We start from the raw sequence: 22,444 nt of genomic DNA, 5'->3' as shown, positions 1-22,444 counted from the left end.
GGTTATAACTGAAACTGGTAGCAGAAATGGCAAAATACCAGTACAGCAGCTCTTCTGCTGAAGATCTCACAAGACAGCTTGTTTTTGTGAGATTTCCAGTCCACTATTAAGTCCAAGGAGGTTCAAATGAACACCTGAGCTTTTTTTGGACATGAAAATGCACTGAAATTCCAGTTCATTTGCTCATCACTAATTCCAGCCAGCAGCACTGGCAACTTGCAGGTCTTTATATTAACTTTATGTTAATGATGCATTTTTAATTATAGGTATTTTAATATATAGTTAATGCATTATTATAGGTTCTTATAGATCAACAGGTTGACTATAGCCATCAATAGCACTTTCCACAGATGTGCTTATAACAACCTCTGTAACATTTCTCATGTCTGTACCATGTTTATAACTTCTGCTAATCATTTACTAACCCCTTGGAAATTATATATTTTTTAATAAAAGTCACACAGTATTAAGGAGATATCTATATAAAGTGTGATTTCTTTTTTGTTTTGTTTTGTTTTGTTTTAAATACAGATTTGGTAGACCACTCAGCTTTTACCAGCGAGCACATTTGCCCCCAAAGTTAATGGATATTTTAAAAACATCACAGCACAGTCATGCATCACTGCACGTTGCTTCCAATCCTTGCGACATCTTGCAGCTTCGGTACTCTATGGGTATGCATATACAGCAATTAAAAGCCCACAGCTGGCCCATGCCAGCTGACTCAGGCTAAGGGGCTCAGGCTAAGGGGCTCTTTATTTGTAGCGTAGATTTTCAGTCTTGGGCTGGAGCTCAGGCTCTAAAATCCTGCAAGGTGGGCAGCATTTAATAAGCCTCTCTTCTCCTGTCCTTCTCAAATATCACCTCTAACATTCAGCCCTCCCATACTTTTGCAAGGTGAATCATATTGTCCTTCTACAAGTTCCTCCTCAAGTGAGAGCTCTGTGCATACGTCAGCCTACAATGGCTCTGGTTAAAATGTTTAGGGAAATAGTGGAGGCTGTAGCTTTTCCTCAGAGATTTTAAATTTCTGACTCTTGGACTGGGGTATTGATAATGTAATGGGTCCAGCCACATGAATTAGGGCTCTTCTTGAAATCAGTTGGAGTTTTACTATTAACTTCAATAGGAACAGGAGCAAGCCCAAATTAGGCACTTAATTTATCATCTGTATTAACATATAAATAAGACACATCTGTGTGAGTGCCTCAGAATGCACTGGAAATGGCCACAATAATAAGAATCCATGGTTCACATAATTTTCTAAAAATAGCACTAGGGCTGTAAGCAGCTAAAAAGTGAAATGGAATCAATGTTATTCTGAAGAAGCCCAAAAGCAAAACTAGACGCTTCCTGCTGCCCATCCCAAGAGGCACAATAGCAAATGTAAAGTGAAGAGACAGTGAAACGCAGAAATAAACTGAATTTAATAATTCAGAATGAGAATATTTTAATATTACAAGACTATGAGGAATATGCAAAAGCAAAGAAACAAACACTACTCTGCCCCCTGTACAGAATCAAAAGAAGGATAATAATAATTGTTTAACTTATAAATATTTGGGAAACTGCAGTGCTGGGAACTAGCTTTAATACTTCTGTTATTCTACAGTGTTGTGGCAATCAAAGCCAAAAACAGCTGTCCCAGGCACTGACACTCAAAAGAATAAGAGATCAAATAAATAAATACATGAAGACCAATAAACAGGCAACTGCTGGGAAAATGGACCTTTGTTCATCTAACCAAGGAATAGTGGAGTCCTTTAAAATGTCATTTTGCTTTTACTTTATGATCTGCTTCTTACACTGTATGGAATGGCACCAAAATTATTTGGATAACACTCGCTAAAAAGGTTTATCCCTCAATCCTGAAAGGATGTAGTGGTTAAAAACCAGGTTCCAGATTACTTGGTCTTGGAGACTGAAGCCCTCTTTCTATCAAGGGAACATGTAAAAGCGGCACAAAGATCTCCACGCTGTCCTTCAGCATGTCTCAACTCTATCCCAAAGAGACCACAGTGAGATGTCTGATCTCCAAGGTCATTCGGTACCCAGACCAAATCTGTTGATGTTGCCAATTACAACAACGTTTTTGTGATGATGGCAGCTGTGCCCTGGGAGCTGAGATTATTAACAAGTCATTTCACCACCTAACCATCAGCAGGTAATTGTTTTTAATAACTATAAACCTGTGTGGGATTTGAACCAGTGATTTAAGAGGAGGGGAAGTGCTGTATCTTGCAGCTACCCCACTGCCCTTAAAATTTAACTCCCACCTTTAACACTCATTGGTAGGGTCTTGTACATCTTGGGTCTCACCAGAAATGAGAAATAGTTAGATGCTAACAAATATTAGCCACCTGTAGATAAAGCCCAAAGTTGGTTTTCCCTCCATTTTCACTTCTGTCTCTCTAACAGAGATACATTTATCAGAATAAAATATACAAACAAACCAACCAACCAATGTTGATAGGTATAAAATCTTTAATGTCCCCAATTCTTTATTTGTACACCAGTATTAGCCATAACAACAGCATCACTCTGAGAAAAGAGCTCATTGGTTAAAGAATCCTGAAAGGACAGCATGGGGGTGAGGAGAACATAATGCAACGGTGTTTTACCAATGGTACATGAGTGTCTGAGGTCTCAAGCCCACACTACCCAATATTTGATCTTAGCAGTAACACTTCATGCAAAAGCATGCAGTATAGCCCCTTCCATCCCCCTCTGCTAAATGCTGATTCCCATGCACCAGGATGACTGAATGGAAATATATTATGAGACTGAAAGAATATCTCCAGGTTATTAGGCCTAAAAATGGACCTACCTTGACATTTTCCCCATACTGAAGGCCTTACCTTAAAGAGGGATATTCACACAGAAGCAAACTTGAAAAGAGAGAACATTTACACAAAAAGAAATTTACTTGGCCAGTAATTTTCTGTGTTCCCTTTGCTGTTATTCAAGGATATGATATTTTAAGAAGGGTTTTCTTCCCCACAGCACAATGGTGAAGTTGTAATCCTGCATTTATGACGTCACACCCCACTGCTATACAGTGGCACCAGAAATGCAGCATTGTGACTTCACAGCAGGATGACAAAAAGCCCTCATTAAAAAGCACAAATATTTTTGCTCATTAGCAATCAGTGTAAGAAAATAAATTTAAAATCATGGGCAGATTAAAATGATTTATATTTCAGTCTAATACATTTGCAAGTTTTCTCCAAAAAGAAAGTCCCTCTTTAAGGATTCCAGCCACATTTCATTGTAACCTGACATTTGCGGCAGCAATTTAAAACTAAACACACACCTGTCTTACTGAACAAATTTTCAGCGGCTCTCCATTGAGGCATCTGCAAAATAATCAGGTGCATCCTTTGCATGTTTGCATGTGTAAATAAGGTAATTGCACACTCAAATGGGCTTATTTGCATTCAATATTTATTACCCATTTTCACACATTTTTGGGCATGCAGAGAAGTATTTGGACATTTGCAGATGCATTAATGAAGCTCTGCTGAAGATTTTAGCGACTTTTCACTTGTAGAAAAAAAATAAATCACTCATGCACATTTTCTCCAGTCACAGTATGTGCATTGGCTAGTTCCATAATTTGGCATTTGTGGGATAATTTTATTTTGAATCTTTGCTGCAGCGTAAAATTAAAATAAAACACATTGCTGGCATCCTTAAGGCAAGACTTACGAGGAGGAATAAACTTAGGAAGAAAGAGTTAAAAGAACTAAATATATACACTGGCTTGGAGAATGATAATGAAGGGGGACCGGGCTATGATAACTGCTTATGATTATCTCAAGATTGCAGATGCTAAGAAGAGACAGCAACTCTTTAGGGTGGGTGTACAAATGAACACAGGAAAATTTAAGCTATCTAGAGAAATCTCTTAACGCTGAGGTCTATTATACTGTAGAACAGTCTTCCAAGGGAAGTGATGCAAATTTTGTCATTAAGAAAATGTAAAGCTAGGTTGAACTTGAGTGTAAATAGTTTAATAACAATATTTCTCAACTCTATGGCCCCTCCATTGGGGGATCTCAAAGTACTTTACAAAGGTGAGTAGTATTACTATCCCCATTTTACAGATATGGAAACTGAGGCACAGAAACTCTAAGTGCCCACAGTTACACAGTTAGCCAGTAGAAAAGCTGGTAAAAGAACCTAGATCTTCTCTCAGTCCTCTTTTTCCAACCTCTAGACACAGTGCTGCCTCCCACAGCCTTTAGAATCACAGACTGAATATATAGGCATTGGGAAATACATTCTTGACAACACAAGAATGGTGCTAATGGGTGAGCCTGTAAAATGCTGGGAGTTCAGATCAGATGAACCAGACTCTCACTGGGCAGCACTTGCTTTGATTCCATATTGCAGTTTACAATCCTACCACAGCATGTGGGCAAGATATTCCAACTGGTCTTTCCGATCTCTAATTTTTATGATTCCAAGATTGCAGATCATTTTTTAAGCTTAACAGAGTTGATGACAGCACCATTTTAAATTGGGAAAGTTGGAAGCCATAATGGTTTGGAGGTTAAAAACAATGTGTTGCTCTATGAAAGTTGGGTGTTCACAGTAAATCACCATAATACCATTATTTTTTTAGCTCCGTTTTCATACAGCCACAATAGAAATGGGTTGCTACAGGCACTGATAAAATCATCATAGTACCACACTTTAGTTTCATTGCCAAACAGATACCACTTATGCTAAACATCTGTTTTACTAGCTATTGTATTAGCCTCCAGCTCAGCATTTCTCAACCTTTCAGGGTGGCGATCCCTTGTATGAAGTTAAACATTTTCTCAACCCCCTTAAATTTATTATAAAAGAAGGGATAAAAAAGTTTAAGGGGTAATCATGCTAAGCCTATGCAATTTATTTGTGGATGTGTTTAGAGAGAATGACAGAGAATACATGATCTGGGAGGGAGAGATTTTCTTAGTTAGATTGCAACAAAACTTTTAATAACCTGCACCCAACCTTGATTGCCTTTTGTGACCCTTCCCCCAGGGGCTGTGAACCAGTGATTAAGAAACACCAATCTAACTTAAGTAGTAATTTTACAGCATCCATATTAATTACACAGGAACTAGAAGGAAGAACATAGGGTGGATTTTCAGAGATGCTGGCTGTGTGACACTCCAACTGACTTCACCCAGGTGAGCTATGCATTTAGGGCTAGAACTTTCTCCCACCATCAGAGGGCAAGTAGGACTGGGATAGAGTGGATCTTGGATCATAGTACCATTCTTTCCTTCCCCCATACACACAAAAGCCCCTCTGTGGATGCTTCACTATTCAATGGATTGATGTGCAGGCAGCAGTGGGCCTGCACTGCAACCACACTGCAAACTCATGGGACTTTTGTGGGCAAATGGATGCTTTGCATCAATCTTCTCATTCAAAGTGTGGGACCCTTCCTTTGGGAGAGGGGAATGACCCAATCAAATCAGCCCTTGGGTAACAGCCATGCTATTTTAATTTTATTACCCATAGTTCACTTAAATAAATATGTTTCCTCTTTCCTTATTTTCTCAAGTATCTATGATGTAGATAGATAGCAAAATCCCCCTTAGTCATTTTAGGTCTTGATCAGAAAACAGTTGCACGCTTTGTAAATATGTGCTTCCTGTGCGCAGGCACAACTATATATGTACATGCAAATCTGGAATTTGGATGCACACATGACTAGACAGTCATTGCGTGCATTCGCAGCTATGTACATTCACAGTGCATATAAATGTGTGCCTACTTTCTGACTACAAAACAGGCCTCAAAGCTGTTCTCACTAAATTAAGTCTTCCTAACCTCACAGCTGTGTATCAAGCCCTTTTATCATTTTACATTTAAATGACATTCTTAGTTGGTCAACATTTCTTTCACAGACTAGCAAGCGGATAAAAATTAAGGAGCACTTCAAATGTGCCTTTGAAAAAAAATTGTTATTAAGTTGAATCAAATTTAAAGAAGAATTCTTTATGTTCTCCATTCCATTTGTTTTTGCATTCTGTACTTTCTCCCATCTTTTTTTTAATGTATGTGCAATCTTTCCTAGCTTGGTGTCCACATAAAATCTTCTTCGGGATTATTTATGAAGATATTAAACTTTATTGGCCTAATACTAATCTATCTGGATCTTACTGAATGTACTTCCCAATTTGATGTTGCACCATTTACAATTATTATGTATATTTTGTCAACACTTGATACATATTACAATTTTCTTTTCCAAATAATATCACTTTTCTGATCAAGAGGTGCAGTAAAACTTTCAGTATGATCTTGTCTGGAGATTCTAATAAAATAGGGAAAACCGAACAGGTGCAGAACTATGGAGTTGATGCAAAACAATCACCTAGAGTAATTATACATGATGCACTTTCAGAGTTGGGAAATGCTAACAGAAAGAATTGATAGAATCATGTCAAAAGAGAAGCTATCCTTGATCTACTTTGTACTGAGAGGGAGGAACAGATTCAGAATGAGAAAATAACAGACCAGAGACTAAAAATTTTCTGAATTCACCATCAAAAGGAAAGGTTTCACAGAAAGTAGCTGTACAAGGCTACTAGATTTCAGGAAGGCAAAGTCTGAAGAACTAAGAAAGCTGGTGAATAAGGTGTGATGAGAAGTATGAAAATCCAACACTGTGGAAGCAGCCTTAAGGATCAAAAAAACCCAGCATAATTAAGGTGCAGCATACTACTATTACCCCTACAAGTAAATATTCAAGAAGCCACCAGCTGCCACTGTAGCTTTACAAGGAACTGCTTAGAGATCACCAACCAGACTCAATGGAAAATGGAGAGGTAACCGAACAAAAATATTAACAGTGGATTAAGGAAAAAGGAGCAAATATGCAAAATAAGTTAATGCTATCGAAAGAGTGTAAAAGGAAATAAAAATGGCTTTTGCAATATATCAGAAGAGAAAGAATTAGCAGAAAAAAAGAAGGCCCATTAACATATTAGGAGGCAATGATGAGACAAAAATGGATGTGATACTGAATTCCTTTTGTTTTTTAACAAGAACAGAAACGAAAATATAGCTGGACAATTAAATGAAGATCTTGCAAAATGGCTATTAATAAAGTAGAGATAAGGGAATATTTGGAAAATGTGAATGAATGTAAAACTACAAGTAGATAACACGAATCCTCAGGTATTAAGGGAAAATAGCTGACAGAGACACTGGATCATTAGTTTTAGAAAGTTCTAGAGAACTAGGGAGATATTTGTGAACTGGGGCAAACCAAGTATGGATTCCTTTAGAACTTTACCTTCAGTTCTGGTCAGTCCATTACCAGAAAGATGTTGACAAACAGGACGGTGTAGAGAAGAACAACAATAATAATTATGGGATGAAAGGACAGGTCTATGTGGAAATGTTAAAAGAGCTAGATACATATAGGTCAGTTAAACCTGGACTAAGACTTGACTGTTTACAAATATATAATAGGTGTAAACAATGAATGGGAAGGAATTTGTTTGGAGAGTACAAGGGGGTAAAACTTGAACTAATGGGATAAAATTAGGAAAGGGACGATTTAGGATAAAATCTTCCTGTGAGTGAAATCTATTAGGCAGTGGCGTATTCTCCCAGTGAAGTGGTGAAAGACCAGTCATTTGGGATATACAAACCTACACTGTTATACCACAGAGGAAAATTCTGCATAAACACATGGGATAGACTAGACGACTTAATAGGTCCTTTCTACATCTAATTTTTATAACACTAGGATTCATTGGGCCCAATGTTTTTTAATATCTTCATAAACTCTCTGAAGAAAGACACAAACAGCACATTGACCATACTTGAAGACAAGCCCTAACAGTACAATAAACAGGGAACAAAATTAAAAGAAGCATGAGGGTTTCCAAAGCTTTGGCACTCAGTGGAAAATGATATTTTCTGATTAGGTATAAAAGTACCATGTTTGCAGTGCTATAGTCCAGTGATTCCCAACCTTTTCTCTGCCATATAGCCACCAAATGAACTCATGAATATTCATAAGCCAATCCAGAACTCTTCAAGTAGTTTTTCAAAAAATTCCATGGCACTTCTGCTCAGGCCTGACGGCACTCCAGTGTGCCGTGCCACACCAGTTGGGAAACACTGCTATAGTCAAGGGTCCATTCTTACATTAGACTCTTAGCCAGTGTTTTCAAATACCTCGTCATAAAATATGCCATACATATTCTCAGCCCAAAAGCTGACATTTTTGTAAAATATAAATACATTTAATTCGTTTGGTAATTTTGACTGAAAAGAAGACAAGAATAATGAAAACAATTTTGCCTGGCTTTTGTTGCTTTAGCAAGAGAGACAGATGTTTATTTACATTCCTTATTTTAAAGTATGATGCTTTATTATTGCTTAGTAATGTAAGTTATATGGACATAACAAGACCATTAAGCATTTTTCATTCCTCTATTAGTTTTAGTCCTTAATGTTGTTTTATTATATTTTTATAATTGAAGTAATCAAGAACATATTCCTAAACACCACAGCCACAGAGGCTTACCGAAGTGGGACTATTGCATAGTTCCTACAGAGAAAGTATATGTCCTGAAGCACATTCTTCAGATTGAGATATCTTTAGAAACTGAGGAAACGCTTTAAAACAGGATCTTGGGCTGTCTTCCATTTGCAATGAGACAGAATATAAACATTTTACAGCATATTCTAATCTGACACTTACCTTCAGAGGAACCAATAACAGGGCAATCTCTTCAGAAAAGCACTTACTCTGTTATTTCAACTTCTAATTTCTGCACCATGCACATCGTTTCTTAATATAGCAAAGAAACCAACAAATACAAATTTTTAACCAAGTTATCCCTGGATGTTACTCAAATTGCTACTTACAATCCGAGGTTTGAAGGGTGGCTTGATTTTCCTTTGTTCTAAAAGAACCCAGTCAATTTCCTTAAAGAATGGATGCTGTTTAATCGCGTCCTCCCCATTTTGCGATGCCACACAGCCTAGTCGCTTATTTGGGTTTTTCGTCATGAACTGGGGAAAAGAAAAAGTTACAAAATATTAGTGACAAATTATTTGCAACCCAACCACACATTCTCAGTGCAGTTCCTTGTAAGGGCTGTACTCCCGGCATGGGAGATGGGTCTCTCTCTCTACAGTTCAGGGGTTCCAGGCAAATTCATCTGAGACTCCTACCTGTAAATCTCATGGGAAAAAGGCTTCTTCAAAAATTTCAGGAATTTCCTAATTTCACCTGGCTGGGAACAGATTTCCTTTCAGTATTTCTTCTTCTACTTCCAGTTTCAGACAAAACTGGTAAATGCAGCATCAAACTATTAAATACTCCAGTCAACTTAAGGATAGAAGTTTGGGGAGGCTCTTATTTTAGCCGATTTAGTCTGTTCTACCATAACTATAATTTTAGATTTTTAACTGTTCATTATAATTAGTTGCTTTTTCTGGAATGCATAGGAGCACAATACAGGTGTTCCAGCACATAGTTTCTCAATCTGTGGGGGGTACGCGAGACACAGGCAGGAGGTACGCAGTGAAAAATCCATTGAAGGGAGGTGAGTGGCAGTCGCTGTCTTCTGGGGAAGCCAGGTTGCAGCCACCTGCTTCCCGCCCCGTCCCAACTCCCAGCTGGGAAGTAGATGGCAGCTGCCCCAGTCCTGGGAAGCTGAGTGGCAGCTGCCAGCTTTTTTGGACGCCAGGCGGCAGCCAGAGGCTTGGGAAGCAGCCACTTGCTTTTTGAGAAGCCGGGCGGCAGTCGACCCGTCCTGCCAGATCCTAGCTCCCAGGTGGGGGCCCAGTGGCAGCCTCCTGTGCCTTGCGAGCTGGGCTCGCAGCTGGCTGGCTGCCACCCGCACCCCAGTTCTGAGCCGAGAGACAGCCTCCCGTGCCCTAGTTTGAAGATGGGCAGCAACTGCCTGCCGCCTGCCCATATCCCTGGGTCCCAGCCTGCACGGAAGTCTCCTCTGCCCCAGCTTGGAGCAGGTGGCAGTCACCCACCTGCTGGGCTGGCAGCCAGATGGCAGCTGACTGCAATGCGCCCAGGTTGCAGTTCCCCTCCTCAGCTCAAAGTCCGGTGCCCAGAAAGCCAGGTGAAGAGCCCAGCGGCTTGCCCAGTCCTGGAGCCGGGCTCTACCAGCAGGCTTACGTGTCAATTTCACTGCTCTAGTTGAACAGTGAAAGTGACAACTATGACAGCCCCAGATTTTACCAGTATAAAAATGTTAAGAGGGGCCCACATAGTGTGATTTGCCCCAGGCCTGCACCCCCTTAGGGACGGCCATGGGGAATGCTGCTATCCACTCTAGTGGGCTGTTAGTGCCTGCTCATACCTCACAGGTTCCCGCCTGTGTGAGGAGAACAGCACGTGACCCTGCCATCAGGCCATAGTGACTGGCTGGCATTGATCTTTGCTCCTATATGAAGGAAGGGGAGGAGGAAGAAGGGAAGAAACATCAGGGGGTTTTGTGATCTGTCACAGCCACACAGCACTGCAGAACTCAGAACTCTCCTGCTTTATGAGAAATACAGTCGTCCAGCGGTAAAGGGGAAAAAGTTTGTATTTCTCAGAGTGGAAAATTGAGTGTTGGGGAACTTATTAAAATGTTCAGAAGTTAGGGGGTACTTGCTACTTAAAAGGTTGAGTAACCCTGTTCTAGCACACGTGCTGGAGATGGGGGGAAAGGCACAGGGACCTCCTCCTTAGTTCCCACTGCTCCCACAAAGGAAGTAGGCATAATTTATTTGTTTGCAGTGGGTGTGCTAGGAAGAGACTGCATCACACACCACGAGCTATCTGAGGGAGTGTGTCTTCATGTGGAATGGGTTGGGCCATGGCTCTGCCCCATCCTTACACAACAGCCAGTGATTCTGGGACGCCGCTGCTGAGAACATAGATTTTGCCTATTCTGTACTTGTGTACCAAAGGCTGCCAATAAGTGTGTTCTACTCAGCGCCTCTAGAGTCACATTATACCTGTTCTTGGCTTCTGCAAGGATAATGCTACCAGAAGCCTCTGCACAGGTGCTACCCTTCCTTTCCTAGCTTCCAATATGGATCAGATTCTAAGAGTTATAATTAAGATAGTAAATTTTTCAGGACCATGACTTCTATGAAAAAAATGTGAGTCAGGGTATTCTCATAAAAAGTCATCCACTGCCTGTAGTCACACTTATGTAAAGTGGGTATAAAGCACCAACAAAGCAATTTCTGCGTGGCTCTAAATTATGCTGGAGAATAAGGCCCCACGGACCAGCTGTGAGCGAGCTTGACACTTCCATGAAGTTTGGACATATTTGGCTCTCTCTATATGCAGTATAATTGAGTATGGGAGAATGATCAGGGTTTTAAAATAGTTTAACTCTAATAGTTAAATATTATTAAATCCAAATTTGTGAGTTTTCCATTTTTTCTAATTACCAGGGTATCCGTCCTCATCATTTCCAATGACAAACAACTAGCCTCATGTCTATTTTGGTGTTTTGTTATCTTTACATATTCTTAAGCTAGTACTGGCAGCTTTTTAACAGTATTCTGATGGAAAATAAACTTAATGAGGATTAAAATATCGTATGCCACGACTTTTCATTCTATTTTAAAACAAAGATTGCAACCTTTGCATTTTTTGCCAGCACAAAGCCATGACCTTTGCTCATTCTTCTGCCCCAACAACAACCTTAGCCATAACAGATCCCAGAGACAGCAACAGATTTTATTTCATATAAGTCTTTCAATACCTTACCTTTCTCCTCCGACAAACACATTTTCACAACAATATGGTTTTATATATAGCTATAAAATATTGTTTCTTTATACGGTGGTCTATACACACAAGATTATGCTGGGCAGCCAAGGACAAATGTGGTTCTGTTGAGTGGAAAGATGTACATATACATTTTCCCATAGCTCCAGTATGCTGACCAGGGCAAAGTTACAGCTATTGGCACCGACGGTTTCTCCCATAAACACAGTGTAATTTTACCTTGAGCGATCCAGTTAAATAGAGAAAATGGTCACCGCAGATAAAGCAGTGATTTTAAATAACTCTTTGCAATGAGCATGTTGAGATGTCCCAGCCTTTCACTTATTACTGAAGCAAAAAGCTTAGCAAGGGCTGATGAAAGTACTTTGGGGTGAAAAATCCCTCTGTGCTGAACGGCCCTGGTAGAGCCCTATGCCAGCGAGAGGAATTGGGGAAGTGGAGAGGACACATGGGGGGCCTACAGGCAGAGGGAAGGGCACAGTAGTCAAGAGGTTGCCCAGAAGCACTCCATCTTTATGCTGGGAAGTTCCGCTTTACACTGGAAGTAGGCTAGTATGGAAAAGACTCTTGGGGGAATCTACAAAGAAGGGCCTCTGGATCTCTGCTTACGCAGATCCAGTTGCAAGGTACAAAGAAAATGAAGTGGCTGCTGTTCTAGCCTATAGGTAGGAGATGCTTAGCAGCTGCAGAAGGGAGACCATGCAGCCCCATTTCATGCCCCCAAGATGTGGGCTGGATGTTTGCATATGAGTGCATATACACACACTTCAAGCAGGACAGCCACATTACACAGCTGGCCTGGTGCATTTTTATTTCATCTTCCTTTTAAGCATTGGTATATGCCACTGTCAGAAACAGCAGATAGGACTAGATTGCTGATTGGGAATTTCCACCTTCCTTTCTCTTGAAAGAATAGTAATATTTTACAACCCTATCATGCCTTTCATCCAAAGTGCTTCACAAACTGGGCAATATGACTAACATTCAGCAGCCTCGACAACGGAGGAAGACAGTTTGACCACTCCACAACATATTCCAAAATCCTGAGTAATGGGGAAATATTGGCAAGGACACCGACTTATGCCTCTAAAATTTGTTATTCAGCTACTACAGAAGTAGTTACTGCAGCCCTTAAAATGGCTCTCTTGAACATGTGACCCATAGCTGGGTCAGCAATTGAGAGGAGCCTGACCTACTATCATCTTAAAGGTACAGTGCACTTCTTCCATGCAGTCCATTGTGGTTCCAAAAAACACATCAGCCAGTCCAAGGACAGCATTTCCAGTTTGGTCTTGAGTTTAAGCAAGCTGTTTTCACTGTTCCTCCAAGATCCCTCATAAGATGGTAATTCTCATGTAAGTAACTGCCTGTATTTTCTGCTGGGGGAAATAAAAACAGTTTTTGAATGAGACTTTGCCAAAGGATGATGATATCTGGAGAAAAGCACAAAATGCATTCCTATCTTCCTCTGCTTTATTTCATACACAAGAGCAGTTAAGTGACTGGGAGAGACAGCAGGCCAGGAACCAGCAGCAGTGTGCCTTGGAGAAGCAGAACATGGAAACAATTGATATGCTTTTTGTACTGTGTAATCCAGATATCAAAGGAATAGAAGCTGGTCTCTGTCTATATCTGGACCTATCCTCATATCAGGCAGCAGGCAACCAAAACATTAGCACTAATATCTTTTTAAAAAGTGTAGGGAATTAAGATGCTAATATTTCGTGTACTTTAGTGTTCTACATGCAACCTTAATGGGACTCATATGTGGATACCGAGGGTGAAGAGACCCTATGAAGTGATACCGATGAAAATATTTTTAAAGTAGTTTTAGTATTTGCCATTGTCTCTGCTCTCTTAAAAGGCTGACATGGACATTATCCCACTACCTATTTTGTCCTTTTTCCATGTAATAAATATCAATTAATTTCCCCTCTATTTTCCATGGAGCACAAGTCAGTGCGGATTATTTATCTCTCAGTTTGCCCTGGTTCTTGGACTAGGGTTGGTTAACTTGTGCTTCACTGGTGGGATGGTTGCCCCCACAGCGGAATAACCACATAAAACGTCATAAAAGTTGCAGGATCATGTGATAGCCATAGTTACTGCCTTTTTATTTTAAGTTCTTCAGGCTAGATCCTGCTTCCAGTGAAGCTGATGTCAAAACTTGCAATGATTTCAATGGGAGCAGGAGTGGACTCTTGCTGACATAGCTGTAGATTAAAATTAATGCCATGGGCCCAACTCTCAGTTACATTAAAGGACATTTACACCACTCTGGCAGTGTCAAGGGGCCTTCGTGTAAATGAGAATCTGATGCTGTAGGTCATGAAACTTAGGCTCCTAAGTGTCTAACAGCCAAATTGTCCAAGGTATTTAGGCTCCTAAAGAAGCAGAGAGGCACCCAGTGGGATTTTCAAAAGCACTTCAGCCAGTTAGGTGCCTAGCTCCCATTGAAATCAACATGAGTTAGACGCCTAATCTATTTAGGTGCTTTTCAAGATCCTACTATAGGCACCTATCTGCATCTTTAGGTGTCTAAATCCCTTTGAAAAGCTGGTCCTGTGTCATTTTGGAAAATGTGTCCTTTCCAAATTTTACTATTAGAATGTGAAGAGCATTTTCTATCAGGTCTGTTTTAAAGTAGGGTCAAATATGGAGCTGAAACTACTTGATCATGTCCTTTTAATGTCTACAAACGCCTTTAAACACAAGCAAGACAAATTAATAGGCCTCCACAGTTCTGGAGCGACTCAGCCATTCCTGGTCCTATTCCTCCAACTTTGGTGACCAAGAGATAAGGCACACAATGCAGCTTCCCATTCAGCCATCCCCTTCCTTTGCAGAAGCAGAGACTGCTTCCCACTTCTGATACCAGGCACCGAGAAGGGGGCATAGGAACCTGAACAGCTTCTTGGGAATCCTGAATTTCGCAAGACCAGTACTGAATGCCAGAAGGAATGAATCCCATACTTTGTTATTCAAGGAGAACAAGAACGCTTCATATATAGTCACATCTACCTTTGCTGGAATACTATGGATGGTGGAAAACATTTAGGACTCAGCTGGTCTACTGAGGCACAGCCAACTGTAGGGTGTAGTGCAGAGATGCACTGTTCTAGTGGAAACTTAGTGTCCTGGAGGTGCTGCACATAGACTGGCACCAGGTCTCTTGGAACACAGGGAAAGGGTGGTCATTGTGCCATCTTCCCACGGGGTGCACCTCTCCTTTCTATGTGGGGCCACTCTGCTGGTGACTGTAAGGGGAAGGGGGATCCTCCCACTTTGGTGCCAGACCTGTGTAGTCTTTGTGATTGTGCCCAGCTCCTGCAAACGAGTTCACGGGGCCACGGCTCCCACAGCTGCACTACAGCTGGTGCAGCTCTCAGGTGTAACAGTGATGGGAGTACTAGTGTAGAGAGAGCACTGGTATGTCTACCACTATGTAATCACAGACGTGCTCTGAGCGAGGGTACAGACACAGGCCTGTGAGTTGGTCTAGGTGACACAGCAGTAAAAATGCCCGTGTCCCACTCTTCTTACTACTGGGTACTGGTGGTAGTGCAAGTATCAGAGGCAACAAGAAAGACCAATGATCCTGATTCAACGATAAAGACTCATGCAGCACTCCCAACACATTTCAAAGACTGCTAAAGGACAGCATCATTCCACCCATAGGACAAGGAGTCAAATGATTAATTTTCCTTGTACACTAGCCTTAGCTACTAACACACTGGCTCCTAAATGGCCCCTTCCTCCCCATTGCTCATACAGATCTTTGTGGATTTCTGACACCCTGCACCAGATGAAGAGAGAGGACTGGAAGTTTGTGTGCTGATGGTGGGGGGGATAAAAAGGCTGATTCAGATATCATGAAACATAATGATCTTTTCAAATCCTACAATGAGGCTGTATTACAGACTAAAAGAACCTTCCTACCCATGTCACTGAAGCTGTCAAATCCTGCCTCAAAGAGCTATTCAGGTTGGTAAACCACTTCACCAGTCCTGAGGGCCTACAACCTGCATCTGAACTGAGTACTAAGTGCTGCAAAGAACTGTCATCCTACTTTGCCGAAAAGATCACACACATCCAAGAAGCCTTTTCAAGCAGTATGGCTCTGTTCTGCCTATACCCACCAAACAATAGCCCACATGTATTTTCACAATTGAGTATATTCATTCATTAACAAGTTCTGGACTCATAGTCTCATAGACTCTAAGGTCAGAAGGGACCAATATGATCATCTAGTCTGACCTCCTGCACAATGCAGGCCACAGAACCTCACCCACCTACTCCTGTAATAAACCTCTAACCTATGACTGAGTTAGTAAAGTCCTCAAATCATGGTTTAAAGACTTTAAGGTTCAGAGAATCCACCAGTAAGTGAGCCATGCCTCATGCTACAGAGAAAGGTGAAAACCCCCCAGAACCTTTGCCAATCTGCTCTGGGGAAAAATTCCTTCACAACCCCAAATATGGTGATCAGTTAAACCCTGAGCATGTGGGCAAGACTCACCAGCCAGACACCCAAGAAAGAATTTGCTGTAATAACTCAGAACCCACCTCATCTAACATCCCTTCACAGGCCATTTGGCATCTCTACCAGTAGTCAAAGGTCAGCCAATTGCCAAACTAGGCTGTCCCATCATACCATAAATTTATCAAGCTCAGTTTTGAAGCCAGCTAGGTTTTTTGTCCTCACTGCTCCCCTTGGAAAGCTATTCCTGAACTTCACTCCTCTGATGGTTAGAAACCTGCATCTAATTTCAAGTCTTAACTTCCTGATGGCCAGTTTATATCCATTAATTCTTGTGTCCACATTGGCGCTAAATTTAAATAATTCCTCTCCCTCCCTGGTATTTATCCTTCTGATGTATTTATAGAGAGCAATCATATCTCCCCTCAACCTTCTTTTGGTTAGGCTAAACAAGCCAAGCTCTTTGAGTCGCCTCTCATAAGGCAGGTTTTCCATTCCATGGATCATCCTAGTAGCCCTTCTCTGCACCTGTTGCAGTTTGAATTCATCTTTCTTAAACATGGGGAACCAGAACTGCACACAATATTCCAGATGAGGTCTCACCTTACACTTTCCACTATTAAATTTCATCCTATTTCTATTACTCCAATTTACCACGTCATCCAGACCCTCCTGTATGAAATGCCTATCCTTCTCTGTTGGCAATACTTCCCAACTTGGTATCATCCACAAGCTTTATTAGCACATTCCCACTTTTTGTGCCCAGGTCAATAACAAAAAGGTTAAATAAGATTGGTCTCAAGACGGATCCCTGAGGAACTCCACTAGTAACCTCTCTCTAGCCTGACAGTTCACCTTTCAGTATGACCCGTTGTAGTCCCCATTTAACCAGTTCTTTATCCACCTTTCAATTTTCATATTAATCCCCATCTTTTCCAATTTAACTAATAATTCCCCTTGTGGAACCATATCAAATTACTTACTGAAATCTAGGTAAATTAGATCCACTGCATTCCCTTTGTCTAAAAAATCTGTTATCTTCTCAAAAAAGATCAGGATAGTCTGGCACGATCTAGCTTTTGTAAAGCCATGTTGTATTTTATCCCAATTACCATTAACTTCGATGTCCTTAATTACTTTCGCTTTCAAAATTTTTTCCAAGACCTTGCATACTACTGAGGTCAAACTAACAGGTCTGTAGTTACCCGGATCACTTTTTTCCCTTTCTTAAAAATTGGAACTATGTTAGCAATTCTCCAGTCATAGGGTACTCTGTCCATGAATGCTTTCCAGTGACCATACATCCCAAAGCCCTCCTTATAGCACCACTGCCTGAGCCATCTGTTGATCATCAGAATCTTGTCACGCCTTTGTTGCCCACCTCTAGGGACAGGCAGAATCCCACTGAAGATCGCCTAAGCCTCGATTTCCTTAAGAGTCTTCCCCAGCCTGGCATAGTCTCCTTTGATACGTTCCAGTGAGAATCTAGTTATATCATTTGTACCCACATGAAGACAATCAGTGGATTCTTTCCTGCTCCCATTAGGATCCTCTTCAGCCTCAGGTCCATATCCCATATCTTAGCACCCAGCAGCCAGCACACCCTTCTGTTCTCCGGATCAGTTCTGGTTACAGGCCTGTCTGTTCTTCTCAGGAGGGAGTCCCCAATCACGCAGACCTGCCTTTTACTGGTGACTATGCGATTCTCCGGCCTATCCCCTGTTCTTTCTGGCTACAAGTCATCTTGTCTACTATTCTCCTTTGCACTCCTCTGCAACCTTTCCTGTATGCTCCTGGGGCTCTTATTTGGTGGAATCTCCATTGGCTTATCCACTCTTTGTATAGGACTAGCTGCTCTTCTCTTCTTCCTTGCTCTCCCACCTTCAGTAACCACCTGCTGTGCCCCTTCTTCATTTTCCAACTCTGCAAGCCTGTTTCTGAGCTCTATTTCTCCTTCACTAGCCCGTCTTTTCCTTTGCTGGGTTCTCGCAGTCACATGCTTCCACTGGCCACTTTCCTCACCCAGCATTCTCCCCTCAGAGTTCATTCTGCATCTGCAGGTCTGGGTTTTCTTCCATCTGCAGGTCTGGGTTTTTCCCTTCAGCCTCCTCATTCCTTTGCTCCATCATCTGCTTGAACCCCCTTCTAAACTCAACCAGTTTCCACCTGCATCTCCAACACTCGAATCTTCGCTTCCATCAGCTCTATGAGGTGGCACTTCATATAAACGAAGCTCTTTTGAGGTACCACTTCCAGGATCATGTACATCCCGCAGCTTCCACAACAAGTCATCTTCATTGTCTCTTCCACTTCTTGAATGACTACCACTACCACTACTGCCTCTGTTTCTGTCATAACCTTTCCCCCTACTTCCTGTCCGTGAGAGACACAAAAACAAAAACAACCCCCAACGAGCCCCCCAACAATACCAGAACACTACACTCTCCCTCCGCAAACTCCCACTCAAACTCCTCTGTTTTCATCTCTGTTTGCTGGCTCTTGTGCCGCTGTCTGACTGAGCGGCTGCCTTTATAGGCCTCCTAATTAGGGAAGCCCCGTCCCCTAATTAGAGTCAGCTGATCTCACTACACCACCCAGTATCAGTTCCTGCAAACTAAAGGGGGAAAAAAAACCCAAACAAAATACAAACAGACACACAACTCCACAATACTCACCCCCTGCCTGTAAGACTCATTTAAACTTCTGTGTTTTCAGCTCTATTTGCTGGCTCCTGTGCCGTTGCAGCTATGCTCCTGTGCCACCAACAGAATCGCGATTCAAGACTTGTGAACCTGACCCATGCCATTTTGGGCTTGTGAAAGAGAGTCCTGACCAACTGGTGCAACTCCTGACTGAAATAGCCAAAGTGTCATTCAAGCAAAAAACCTTCCCCTCCTCCTTCAAACACAGAATATTCTGACCAACACTGAAGAAACCTACCATGGATATATTGGTTCTAGCCAACTACCGTCCAGTGTGAAACCTCCCATTTCTGAACAAGCTCATAGAGAAGCTAGTCAAAGGCCATCTACAAGCTCACTGAAGCTAACATTCTGGACCTGGCACAATCTGGATCCAGGGTAGCACATGGAACTGAAACCACCTTAGCGACACTGATGGACGATCTCCTCCTATCAAAAGGCTAGAAGTCAGACATCCATTCTCATCCTCCTGGACCTCTCTGCAGTATTTGACACTGCTGACCATGATATACTGCTGTCTCACCAGGCAGGGGTACAGGGCAATGCATTAAAATGGTTTGAATCTTTCCTGGAGGCATGCACCCAATGAATAGTACTGGGAAACTGCACCTGCACCACTAGACCCCTAACTTGTGTAGTGCCACCATGGTCAATTCTCTCTGTTCTTTTTCAACGTCAACATGCAGCTGCTAAGTGAACTGGTTTGATGACATTGACTCAAGTGCTAGCAATATGCAGAGGACACACAGTTCTACCTATCCTTCACCACACCTGACCACACTGCTATGACCTAGTGCCAAGATGGCCTAGGGCTTGGACAAGACCAGCTCATGGCTGAAGAATGGCTGGCTAAAGCTGAACAGGAACTAGAGAGAGTTGACGCTGATGGGCAGAGGGAAGCACTTACTTTGAAGAGTTCACAGCCACCTTTACAGTCTTCTTTGGTTAAAGGAATACACCCATAATTGGCCAATTCAGGCCATTGTGCAGGAGTACTCTTGGATTCCTGGCTGGTGCTGAGCTCTCACATAGCTGCATCCATGAGTAATGCTTTCTATATCAACTCTGGTTTGTTAGCAGTCTCCATCCCATTGTGGTGGATGATGATCTGGCCTCATATATTTACACCTTCATTACCTCTCGGCTGGACTACAGCAATACAATATACCTGGGTGTGAAGACTTCAGAAACTCCCCGTGCTACAGAATCAGAACACTACAGCACATGTTCTCCTACCACAAACACATCAAACCTCTCATTCATTCTCTACACTGGCCTCCCATAGAATTCTGAATCAAGTTCAAAGTCTTGGTCCTTATTCTCAAGGCACTCAATGGTCTAGGCCCAGCATATCTAAAAGCCTGCTTAAAGCTCCAGGATGAAAATGGTGGTTGGCAACTGCTCCTCTGGCACAAGGGAGTTCATTACAATAAGGGTAAAGCTCATCAGTGTGGGAGACAATCTGAGACTGTGGAATGAACTCCCTCAGGAACTAAGGACCATCAAAACCTCACCATGTTCTGCTCCAAGAGCAAGGCGCATTCCTTTGACCTGGCCTTCTCTAACAAACACAGAGCAACATGTATATTTTAAAAAAAAATGACACAAACATGATACTCCCCTGCATGTACTTCTCCCCCTCAGGAGAGGATGAGAGAACAAACAACACATGACAGATGTCAGTCACATTGCTTAATGTATCAAGGAAGAAGCTCAAATACTTTGGTGATGAGCATGACATAAGAACCTGTCCAGCTCGGAACAGAGATTTTCCCCAAAAGGCTCATGAAATTATAACCCATCAGTCAGTGCAGGTGACACATCCCCCTCTATGCCCAAGTCACAAATTATACGAGTCTGTTACAGCCCCAAGCCGTAATTTTAGCTCTGGAGTTCCCTAGTTCAGTCTCTGGGTTTGGCCAAGATGCCAGGCTGTCACACAAGTGGGAGATCACCCAGGACTCAAATTAAAGACATCCACAGCTAAACACAAGTCTCTGCAACTTAAACCAAACAGCCAGACTCAGTAGCAGGGGGCAGAAACTGACTGACATCCTGTATGGGTCAGGCATAGAATGGTATATGTAACACACTGACCCACAGACAGTGGAAACTCATCCCAAGCATCTGACGCCTACAGCAGCTCAAATCTCAAATAAGTGTCCGCTAATGTGATGGCTGCCATACTGAGGATTTACCAATGACCTCCAGACCTCTTCAGCCTAAGCTAAACCACCAGGCTCTAAGGCCTAGAGCTGTAACAGACCTTAGTCCTCTGTGGATCAGGTACAGAGGGGAATGCAAAACATACACTAGCTAGATAGACACAGCCTTTCTCTCCGTCTCTTGCAGACAAACACAGCCCTGGGCTCAATCTGGTTGTCTACACAATCTGACTATCATACATTCCAGCACTATCAGCAGTAAATATTCTCATTTCAAATGAATAATTGTCTCTCTCACATGACAGAATGGAATTTTAAATAGCATCTCCTGCAAATTCACAGAAACAGGCCTAAAAAGTTGTGTTCTCATAGGATAAGTAAAACATGGCTGATAATGTTTAGCTGGAAAAATTGTGCTTGGATGCTTTTTGTGGGAATTAAAAATGGAAAATTGATTCTTGCAAAAATAAAAATGTAAAACATTGAACTGAAAATTACATTTGATGTAACAATGTAATTTTGTTAAACTTTCCTTAAATCTTATTTGAAGGACCATGAAAATGTGCAGTGTCTCAAGAACAAGACCCATGTCTGGGAGTACAATGTGAGGAAATAACGTTTTCCAGAGCTAATCCCTTGTTAGTATTCAGCAGTGAAATACATAGACGCCTCTTTATTTCCTCTGTTTTTCCTGTTCTTCATCTGACATAATGTAGCTGAAGTATGAGATGAAGATCACAAGTTTCTAACATTCAGACAAGTACTAAATAGGCACAACCAGATTGCTAAATGTAAGGGGCCAGATCCTCAGAGGCTGGTGTACACTGGCACAGCTCCATTGACTTTTACTGATTTACAACAGCTAAGGAGCTGACCCAACCGGGAATAATATCTTTTTACAATGTAAAACATGGTTTAAAAAGGGCATTAATGATAACAAACTACAAACAAAAAGACATTAACAAGGGATCACAGTAAGGTAAAAATACTCATGCCTACTATCAAAAGATATTGGCAGAAGAACAGACTAACTGGAATTATACCTTGATGTCAAGACAGCATTACAGAAAACCAGCCTATTATGTGTCATTGAATATATTTTTCACAAAAATGTGTAGCTCACACAAAAGGCCTCATTGTGCATCTGAATTTTTAAGTCTGCAACCAACTCTGGGCACAAACATTAACAGATTGCTGTCTAACTGCCTGTTTGCACCACAAATGAGATAGAAAAATGTAAATCATATGACTCCTCACAGAGTGCAGAATGGCTCTGAAACAGCACATTTCATTATCAAGAATTATCTCGGCACTTTCT

At 41.7% G+C, this 22,444-nt stretch overlaps 1 protein-coding gene across 1 annotated transcript in view; it reads right to left on the bottom strand.

Annotated features, from left to right (window-relative positions):
• Positions 1–22,444, bottom strand: part of PRKCE (protein kinase C epsilon) — a 154,620-nt gene that overhangs the window by 12,341 nt on the left and 119,835 nt on the right. The window contains exon 12 of the mRNA XM_067565081.1: positions 8,893–9,039. Within this exon, the coding sequence (XP_067421182.1) occupies positions 8,893–9,039 (147 nt within the window). The remainder of the gene's footprint in view (positions 1–8,892; positions 9,040–22,444) is intronic.

Source organism: Emydura macquarii, unplaced genomic scaffold (genome assembly GCF_026122565.2).
Source record: "Emydura macquarii macquarii isolate MOO-44397 ecotype Brisbane River unplaced genomic scaffold, CSIRO-AGI_Emac_v2 contig_2676, whole genome shotgun sequence".
Taxonomy (NCBI): domain Eukaryota; kingdom Metazoa; phylum Chordata; order Testudines; family Chelidae; genus Emydura; species Emydura macquarii.
Note: the sequence above shows the minus strand (reverse complement) of the source record. Positions and strands in the feature narration are given on the sequence as shown.